Source organism: Mustela nigripes, chromosome 6 (genome assembly GCF_022355385.1).
Source record: "Mustela nigripes isolate SB6536 chromosome 6, MUSNIG.SB6536, whole genome shotgun sequence".
In the NCBI taxonomy this organism is placed as follows: Eukaryota; Metazoa; Chordata; class Mammalia; order Carnivora; family Mustelidae; genus Mustela; species Mustela nigripes.
Window position 1 is genome coordinate 104,692,539 of NC_081562.1, and position 10,682 is coordinate 104,703,220.

General features: G+C 38.9%; 1 protein-coding gene across 2 annotated transcripts in view; it reads right to left on the reverse strand.

Annotated features, from left to right (window-relative positions):
- Positions 1–9,914, reverse strand: part of KDM5A (lysine demethylase 5A) — a 99,215-nt gene extending 89,301 nt beyond the window's left edge. For both annotated transcript variants that reach the window (XM_059403850.1, XM_059403849.1), the window contains exons 1-3: positions 9,255–9,914; positions 6,443–6,520; positions 4,631–4,753 (exon numbers count right to left, since the gene is read on the reverse strand). In XM_059403850.1, coding sequence (XP_059259833.1) covers positions 4,631–4,753; positions 6,443–6,520; positions 9,255–9,419 — 366 coding nt within the window. In that variant the 5' untranslated portion in view covers positions 9,420–9,914. The remainder of the gene's footprint in view (positions 1–4,630; positions 4,754–6,442; positions 6,521–9,254) is intronic.
- Between the last annotated feature and the right edge of the window lie 768 nt (positions 9,915–10,682).

The following is a 10,682-nucleotide window of genomic DNA, read 5'->3' on the forward strand; positions in this document are numbered from 1 at the left end:
CAACAAAGCAGGAAAGAATGTCCAATGGAAAAAAGACAGTCTCTTCAACAAATGGTGTTGGGTAAATTGGACAGCCACATGCAGAAAAATGAAACTGGACCAGTTCCTTACACCACACACAAAAATAGATTCCAAATGGATTAAAGACCTCAATGTGAGAAAGGAATCCATCAAAATCCTTGAGGACAACACAGGCAGCAACCTCTTCCACCTCAACTGCAGCAACTTCTTCCTAGAAACATCGCCAAAGGCAAGGGAAGCAAGGGCAAAAATGAACTACTGGGACTTCATCAAGATCAAAAGCTTTTGCACAGCAAAGGAAACAGTAGACAAAACCAAAAGACAACCGACAGAATGGGAGAAGATTTTTGCAAACGACATTATCAGATAAAAGGCTAATATCCAAAATCTATAAAGAACTTAGCAAACTCAACACCCAAAGAACAAATAATCCAATCAAGAAATGGGCAGAGGACATGAATAGACATTTCTGCAAGAAGACATCCAGATGGCCAACAGACACATGAAAAAGTGCTCCACATCACTTGGCATCAGGGAAATTCAAATCACCACAATGAGATACCACCTCACACCAGTCAGAATGACTAACATTAACAAGTCAGGAAATGACAGATGCTGGTGAGGATGCGGAGAAAGGGGAACCCTCCTACACTGCTGGTGGGAATGCAAGCTGGTGCAGCCACTCTGGAAAACAGCATGGAGGTTCCTCAAAAAAGTTGAAAATAGAGCTACCCTACAACCCAGCAGTTGCACTACTGGGTATTTACCCTAAAGATACAAGTGTAGTGATCCGAAGGGGCACCTGCACCCAAATGTTTATAGCAGCAATGTCCACAATAGCCAAACTATGGAAAGAACCTAGATGTCCATCAATAGATGAATGGATAAAGAAGATGTGGTATATATATACAATGGAATACTATGTAGCCATCAAAAGAAATGAAATCTTGGCCTTTTGCAATGACACGGATGGAACTAGAGGGTATCATGCTGAGCGAAATAAGTCATAGAGAGACAATTATCATATGATCTCCCTGATATGAGGAATTTGAGAGGCAACATCGGGGATTTGGGGGATCGGGAAGGAAAAAATTGAAACAAGATGGGATCGGGAGGGAGACAACTGTAAGAGACTCTTAATCTCACAAACCAAACTGAGGGTTGCCGGGGTGGGGGCGGGGGGTGGAGGGGGTGGTAGGGATAGGGTGGTTGGGTTATGGACACTGGGGAGGGTATGTGCTATGGTGAGTGCTGTGAAGTGTGTAAGCCTAATGATTCACAGACATGTACCCCTGGGCCAAAAAATACATTATATGTTAATAAAAAAATTTCTAAAGTAAAAAATAAAATGTAAATTTTATTAAGCTTTGTTCATTATGAAATGTTCAGCTGGACTTTAAATTAGTGAAAGTTCTAGACTTTCATTTTAAAGATGACAGATGAACAAAGATGAAACATCAAGGAACACATGATGTCCACCTGTGAACTGTTTAAAAATGTGATAAAAAGCAAAACAATAACTAAAGATTTATGTATAAATGAAAAACACATACTAATGTGAAATCTCAAGGCACTGGGAATAAAGATTAGATTCTGCATCTTCAAGAAAAAGAAAGCCACATAGGAAGGAACAAGAATTAATTTAGCATCATTCTTCTCAACAGCAACACTAAAGGCGGAAAGATTGAGTAAAGCTTTCAAAATATTAAAGAAAAACAATTTAAAATTTAGACTTCTAAACACTAAAGTGTAAGAATAGAACACTTTGAGATGAGCAAAAATTTATATTCCATTCACCACCTTCTTCATGAAACTAACAAGAAATGCTTCACCAAAATAGGAGGAAACCAAGTAATATGGACTTGAAATAAGGGGAAAGGGAAAGGGAATTCCCAGAACAATACAGCATAAGGAGGTTCCAAGCTGACAGCTGACCTTAAAAAACAAGGAATAGAGATCGGAGCAGGAAAAAAGAGCTCCAAAGGAATGGCCTCAAGAAGAAAATGGAACTGATAGATTACCTGACAGGTAAATCATGTGGAAAGATACTGCTGCTGGAAAATCTGAAAATAAATTTTTGATGGTTACAAAGAAAACTTACAAAATGACCACAGGGAGGGTGATTATTAACTCCAAGGAAAATAAAAATTGGTATAAGGAAAACAATCATAGCATACTATAAGGCTCAGGTACAAATAATATTTGTATTTACAGGCAAACTAATAAATTTTGATTAATAAAAAACTAATCTGGGACACCTGGCTGGCTCAATTCATGGAGCATGCAACTCTTGATTTGGGGGTTTAAAAAATTTTTTTGATCTAACTACACTAAAATAGAACAGGGGCAGTAAGTAAGGATTTAGGTTTCTTACACCCCCTCTCCATCTCTAACAGTAGAAAATCAGTGTATAATATTTAAAACTAAAAAGTGAAGAGCTAGCGTGAGTACATTACTTGGAAATACAAAGATCTAACTCAGAAACAGCTAAAAGAATTGAAAGTAATTAGTTCTGAGGACTAGGAATGGGAGTGGAGAGGAAGGATGTGTTTTTATTTTAAGCCTGATATTTTACAAAGTATTACACTGACCAAAAAAGTTGTTTGTTGTTTTTGAAGATTTTATTTATTTGACAGAAAGAGAGAGCGAGCATGCACAAGTAGGCAGAGCAGCAGGCAGAGGGAGAGGAAGAACAAGGCTCTCAGCTACGCTCGGAGCCCAATGTGGATTCTGATCCCAGGACCCTAGGATTATGACCTGAGCCAAAGGCAGCCACTCAACCAACTGAGCCACCCAGGCACCCAACCAACAAGGTTTTTAAGGGCTAGAATGAATGTTCCTTGCTGCACTGATTGTAAACAGTAATTGCTAATTTTAAAACTCCATTAAATTATAGACATTCCAAGTATCACTTTTTATTATTAAAAATAGTAAGACAAAATTATAATTTAATCAACAAGGAAACCATCAAAATGAGAATTTACTGACTCAGACTGGTGACTGAAAATTTGTTTCCCATTATAAAGTAGTGGAAAGCAAAGTGTTTCAAAATCATGTCTCTAACACAAACTCCAGAGATGATAACCAGCTATCAGCCAAATCTTTTAAGTTTCAGTACAAAATTTAATATAAAATTTTTAAAGTGGGGCGCCTGGGTGGCTCAGTCGTTAAGCGTCTGCCTTTGGCTCAGGTCATAATCCCAGGGTTCTGTGATCGTGCCCCGCATTGGGCTCCCTGCTTGGCGGGAAGCCTGATTCTCCCTTTCCCACTCCCCTTGCTTGTGTTCCCTCTCTCTTGTTGTGTATCTCTCTGTCAAATAAATAAATAAAATCTTTAAAAAAATTGTTTCACAGCATTCTGACCTGACACTAAATTTAAAATGTATCACAAAAAATAGCTTAAATATGTTTGTCTTGTTTTTCCTTGAAAATGAGTCTCCAAAATTAACTCTATAATTTGAGTAACAATTTTATTTCAAAAGAATGTATCAATCAGAGGATATGAAAGACCACAAAGAAAGATATTTTCAAAGTTCCTCAGATAATCAAGCTATCTTCACTCACAAGTCAGAAGGATCATATATTTTTATTACTATATCAACAAAACATGTTTTTAAGGTAATTTTTTAAAATTTTTTTTTTCAGATTTTATTTATTTGACAGAGATCACAAGTAGGCAGAGAGGCAGAGTGGGGTGGGGGGGCGGGAAAGCAGGCTCCCTTGTGAGCAGAGAGCCTGATGCGGGGCTCAATCCCAGGACCCCGAGATCATGACCTGAGCCCAATCCACTGAGCCACCCAGGTGCCCCATTTTTCAACGTAATTTAAATGCTGCTGCAGATCAGTTAGTTCTTTTCACATTAGGAAATAAGATGTTACAAAATTAACGAGTTTAGGCAAAAATTAATCTAAACTCTTCCCTCTTAAGTTTTCAACTCTTACTCATTCTGGATAATGCTGGCTTCAGTTACCCCTTAACACTACTTACAGCTATTAATACAATGGATTCATATCACACATGAGAATAATGATATGAATTTCTTTTAATGTAACAAATTTTCAATTAAGAAACAGAAAAACGATGACAAGGTCAACAAAAAACATTATACACTCAACACAAGATAATATTAACAGATTGGCATCATTTCTCTTGCATATTGATTATCACAGAGCCTACTAATTTGCCATTAAATATGTTAAATCTTTCTTTTTTTTTAAGATTTTTATTTATTTGTCAGAGAGAAAAGAGCGAGCGAGCACAAGCAGGGGGAGCAGCAGGCAGAGGAAGAAGCAGGTTCCCTACTATGTGGAACTCGATGCCAGGACCCCAGGATCATGACCTGAGCCGAAGACAATAGCTTCACCCACTGGGCCACCCAGGAGTCCCTAAATATGTTAAATCTTAACTATAAATTATAAAATAATTTTAAAGATAATTTCAAAATTTTTCATTTACATTTCATAGTCAAACACACAAATCCTGCCCAGGAAGGAATGTTTTCCATCAAGTTTATTAGAAATTCCTAATTTCATAGATTCATTAGCCTCTGCTCCAATTTCTTTTTTTTTTTTTCCCCCTGCTCCAATTTCTAAACCAAGTACAAGCTTCACCTTGCTCAAAGCATACAGATCCAGGATTTTTCTCTCCACCACTGGAATCTTCAAAGTAGATCCTTGGAGTTCCCAAAATTTTGCTAATTGATCCAAGAAGTCCAGTCTCACTCTGGTCATTGCCTAAGATTTTTAGAAAACATAAACCAGAAATAGGAATTAAATTATGATTGAAAATAAATCAGCTTTACTTAACAAAGGTACTCATTTTTTTTTTTTAAAGAAATCCAAAGACCTCATTATTGCTTAGTCCAACCAAGAAACAAAATACTTCTAAGAAACTTTATTCACTAAAGCCAAAAATCACTCTAAGATATCAGAAATGTTCTTGTATTTTATAAACCAAAGCAATTTTTTGGTAATAGTTGGCTTAACTTTTAGCTAACCAGAAAATGTAGTAAATTGGATTATTCTGTTTCTAAACATTCTATCATCTCATCCATAGAAAATATGCCTACCTCAGATACACCAATTCTCCACCCTACTGATATTAAAATCCTTCATGTATCTAATTACAAGAGACTAAGGGGAAAAAAGGATTAAAATCCCAGAAAATAAATGTCTCAGAAACATCAAGAGGAAAAAAAAACTTCACCATGACATATTAAGCCTCAGCTAGCTAAGATTTCTCTTTTGTACTCTGAAACACTTTTCTACTACACTGAAATATCTTTCAACAACCCAGCAGAGGTATAACAGCAATATTTAAATAGACTTCAATCTAGAAAATTTAAAAGAGACCAGTAATACTTAAAGAGACATGTTAATAAATCAGATTAACAGTCTTGGAAAAGTTCTGTTAAAGCTAAAAATAACCTTTGAAAACCTTTCATAAAATATTAAAACATATTCTTCCAAGACCCCAAGAGAGAATCTTCCGACATTAACATAAAATTTTAGTAGAATAATAAGTGCTAAAGGAAGTAGAACTTAGAATTTCAGGATCTCAGGGCCGCTGGGTGGCTCAGTGGGTTAAGCCACTGCCTTCGGCTCAGGTCATGATCTCAGGGTCCTGGGATAGAGTCCCGCATCGGGCTCTCTGCTCCACAGGAAGCCTGCTTCTCTCTCTCTCTCTCTCTGCCTGCCTCTCTGCCTACTTGTGATCTCTCTCTCTCTCTGTCAAATAAATAAATAAATAAATAAATAAATAAATAAAAAAGAATTTCAGGATCTCAAAATTTAAAAGAAAAAAAGAATTCCAGGTCTCTGCAGTAAGCAATAGATATTACCACTATGAAACACATAGCTAGAGAGTGTTTTCCATAGTCCTAGTTAAGTGAAAAAAAACTGTTAACAACTATTTTTTACAATTTGATCTCAGCCCAGGTCTTGATCTCAAGGTTGTGGGTTCAAGCCCCATGTAGGGCTCCATCCCAGAAGTGGATCCTATTTAATAAGGAAGGAAGGAAAGGAGGGAGGGAAGAAGGGAGAGGAGAAAAAAAAATGGAAAGGGAAAAGAAGAAACCTCCTTCCATTCAATCCCAACTAACATTAATTCTAAGCCTGGTACATGAGTTGCTCCAAGTTCTCTGCTAGAGCCCAATATTAAGAATGAATCAGGAGGAGGGCGCCTGAGTGGCTCAGTGGGTTAAGCCTCTGCCTTCAGCTCGGGTCATGATCTCAGGGTCCTGGGATCAAGTCCCGCATTGGGCTCTCTCTCAGTAGGGAGCCTGCTTTCCCCTCTCTCTCTCTGCCTGCCTCTCTGCCTACTTGTGATCTTCTCTCTCTCTGTCAAATAAATAAAAAAATAAAATCTAAAAAAAAAAAAAAAAAGAATGAATCAGGAGGAAGAAATCCTGATCTAACACTCACCTCAAGTTCATTCAGGCGCTGGACTCTGGGAGTGAAACGAAAACTTTTTACTTCACATGCAAATGGAGGTTGCCAATCCTAAGTAGAAATATATACATATATATTTTTTTTAAACATACTGATGTATAAGCAAAGAATGCATTATTCACTCCCTTAGTTTAAGGGGATGAATAGCCATAAATCATAATGAAAAGAAGTCGACTTTTAAGTATTTTTCATTGTAGAAACAGAAAGAGTAGTATTTTTCAGATGAGATATTTTCAGTATTACTTATCTCATCACTCATCTCTCATATTCCATTATTAAAATTATTTTATCTATAAATCCTCCTCAAATTGCACCAGTCTGTTTTCCCCAATTACTCAAGTGGAATGCAGTGAACTCATGTATCACAACGGTGTCTAATAAACATCTAAGTTTACCAAATTAAAAACAAAACAGAATCTGAAATAAACTATAAAGGGTAAAACTGAGGATTAAAAAGTAATTTTTTCAAGTACTTATATAATTTTTGAAGTACTTATATAATACATATATAATCTTTTTTTGTTCATGTGTAATGTGACACAGCACTTCATAGTCTATGTTACATAAATGTTTTGTTCAAAGCCTGGTTTCTCAGCATCCAAGTATTAAAAAAAAAAAAAAAAAGTAAGCAAATCCACAGAACAAGGGCAATTTCCAGATTGGAGCCATGGTATAAATGAAATGAGATAGCACAGTTCAAGTAGGGTTCTAGAAAACGTATTTTGATTTGGCCTAAATAAGAGTAAATCTACCTAAAAATGTGGGAAGTAGTCAAAAAATTTTTTCTTATTTTTGGAAACTAAAGAACCTCACCAATATTGAAATTAAATAGCGCTTATAGGGGCGCCTGAGTGGCTCAGTGGGTTAAGCCACTGCCTTCGGCTCAGGTCATGATCTCAGAGTCCTGGGATCGAGTCCCGCATCGGGCTCTCTGCTGAGCAGAGAGCCTGCTTCCCTCTCTCTCTCTGCCTGCCTCTCCATCTACTTGTGATTTCTCTCTGTCAAATAAATAAATAAAATCTTAAAAAAATAAATAAATAAATAAATAAATAGCGCTTATAAACAAGATTTATTTTTAATAATAACATAACATACAAAGAAAAGCTATATTATTTCAATCTTTCAGTAATAAAAGGCATAAACACACACACACACACACACTTTTTTTACCTGAAGGTACACTAGTACAATTTCTAATTCATAAAGGCAAGACAGGAGATAAAAACATGGTTTAGGAAAAACTTCAGTCTTCAAGTTTTGCCAGTATTAAGTAATTTTGATAGCTAAACAGTTAAATGAAGCTTTAGGAAGATGGCAATGCATATACCATCAATTATCATAGCAATCAGTTTTTAATCTTTTGCCTGTTATTAACAGTTTATAAATCTTAACCGAATTCATTAAGCACAAACAGGTTTAGCAGCGTGTCTGAGTTTTAGAATCAAACAGACTGATCTAGGTTCAAAATCTACTTTGCCACTCACCCAAGATCATACATTTGATAAGTTATGTAACTTATTCAAACCTGTCTCATCTGTAAAATGAGATATTATTTACCCACTAAGGTTTCAAAGAATATTAAGTGAAATACTCTGTAGGTGCTAAATTAGCTCCTGCTCCTCCCTCCTATCTTAAACTCTTTTTATTCTCTAGGGTGCCCACCACTTGTGGTTATCTGTGGTGAGAGACACTTTTTAAAATGCAACACGGAAAACAGTATTTCACCTTTTATTCAGATTAGTAGACAAAACACAAAGCAAGGAGTCCCTTTAAGAAGCACCGAAGGCAATAGTTCACAAACTTTAATGTGCATTAAGCATCATCTGAGAATACGTGCTGGAAAAGCACATTCTAGAACTTCCACATCCAGAAATTTATTCTAGTCTGAAAAGGGGCCTAGAGATCTGCATTTTAACAAGCATCTGGTTGAGCCTTGTGCAAGTGGACCAAGAATAGCATTTGGAAAATGCTGGTTTAACCGGTAAAGAAAAAAACCCTTTGACCTTGAGCAAATCACACAACCTCTTGGGGCACTAATTCCCCCAAAGGCGTAGTCTTGGCTTTCCTTGCTTTAAAGACAGAAGATTATAAAAACCTACAGGCGAACAGTAATTTGCAATAATTGCAATTCATAAATCTTTGAATCTTGGTTCCTTATGTCAAAAGATTCAACGTTTTCTTCCACCTCTATTGTTGACTAATTCCTCTTAAGCCACCAAATTCTAAAATAAATGCTTTTCCTTTTCCCCTGGGAAGCCTCTTTCATTGCGGCAACAGAATCTAGGGTTCTTGTTTGGAAATACCATCTTAGGGGACAACTAGATCTCAGATTACCGTTTAAGAAACCTTACCCTCGAGACGAGGCCTGCAAATATTTAATAAATTAAGCACTAACAGAAGTTGGATAAAAATAAAAAAGTAAATGCAAAGGCAGTTTTTACTATAGCACCATAATGAGCACAGTACAGGAGGGTAGGACGTGTCATGCCCTAACACTTCAAACACCATCTCGGCCAACGAAAGGCCTGAAGTCTTTTGTTAGCCCTGCCTACAATCAAGAAGAGAAGTACCAGCTCCCAAGTTCTAGGCGGAAAGGCCCCTGGGACACCACTCTCGCGTTCAGACGTACCTACCACATAAAGCCTGCAAAAGAAACCAAGGCAAGAACATCGAGAAACTTAGCTTCTAGTTGTTGAGAAACAAGAGAGTAAATATGAAAGGGCAGAAGGACCCGAAAAGTAAAGCTAAAGCACTCTCCCTGCCCTCTCTCCTCGGACTCCGGTACCTTGGGCGGTCGGATTTTGCAGATGCCGGTTTTTTCCGCCAGAGGCCGGATGCGGCCGATAAAGCTGAGCGGGTCCGTGAATTCCTCCCAGCTGGGCTCAAAGACTGGGCACTCGGGAGGTGGCACAAACTCCGCCGCGTAGCCCCCCGGCCCCACGCCAGCCATGGCAATACCCGGAGGGCCCCCCCGGTGGGGAGGAGGCGGGGAACAGGTGGAGAAAGGCTGGCTGAAGCCCTCCGAACCCTCTCACGTCTCCTGACAGCGGCCAAAGCTCATCTTCTCGGACAAGAACTGCTCAACACAGGAACCCCACAATCTCTTCCTCTTCTCGTTTGTTATTGTTTCCTTCGGGGTTTTTCCTCTCTGGGTCAGGACTTTTCCGGAAGTTAACGTACTGTCAAATCCCTCCGCCACCACAGAAACAGAATCCCTCCGCAGCAACGCGACGCCTCGTCGTAGGGCCTTCCTTCTTCCTCCCTTTGCCGACAGCCGGTTGTGGTTCCTAATCTCCTTGTCTGCGAAAGTTCTGCGCTGTCCGACGGCTTCAAGCGGCAGACCCCGGAGGTTCCACGAGCGTTCCTTTAGGGAAGAGAGCGCTGAGAGGAAAACAGCCGGAGCTCAGGGGGAACGCACTCTTCCGGCGCGGAGGAATGTGTAATGTCCCAGAGGGCAGAGGTTCTGCTTCCGGTGAGGAGGGCTCTGTTCCCCTTTGTGTACAAATGACACGAAAACAAACTCAGCCAGCCCTAGGCGGTACTATCTCACTGCCCGGGTACCGCGGCGTGTTTTAGCCTTCTTGTCTCTTTCCACGTAACTCACTTTTTCGGAATCTCTTTCTTTAGTCTTTTGATTGTTAGTCTCCCTTCTGAATACTCTCACTCGGCCAATTTATAGCCGCCTCATCTCCATGACAACAGGTTCAGGTCGAATCTAACCCCCCAAATCCTGCCAGCCGATTTTAGCCATCATCTAGGAATTGCTTTTCGTGCACATGGAAGCAACCGCTCTTGACCTTGTTTTTCCAGCAATTGATCCCAAGTCATCTCAACAGCAAGCACTTCACTCTGCTACCACACGCTCCATAAACCTTTGTCAGTATGCTGTAAAAGCTATTGCAACCTTCTGATCCTGCTTGTCAAAAATTTCTATGCCAGTGTACATCTCCACTTACTCCAAATTGTGGGCAAATAACGTAGAAAGAATTAAAGAAGAAACCATGAAGTGGTAGTTCCAGTATTATTTACTGGAAGGAAGACTTCCTTTCCAGGGCTTTTCCTCATACTCCCTGGGCAACCTCAGCTACCCCAGGACCTAAATTGCCAACTATAGTTAATGATTCCCAAAACTGCATTTCCAGCCAAGATTTTTCTTTCGTGTTACGAACCAATGCTAGATACTAGATAAGCTCACTTGGTTAATTCAAGTACC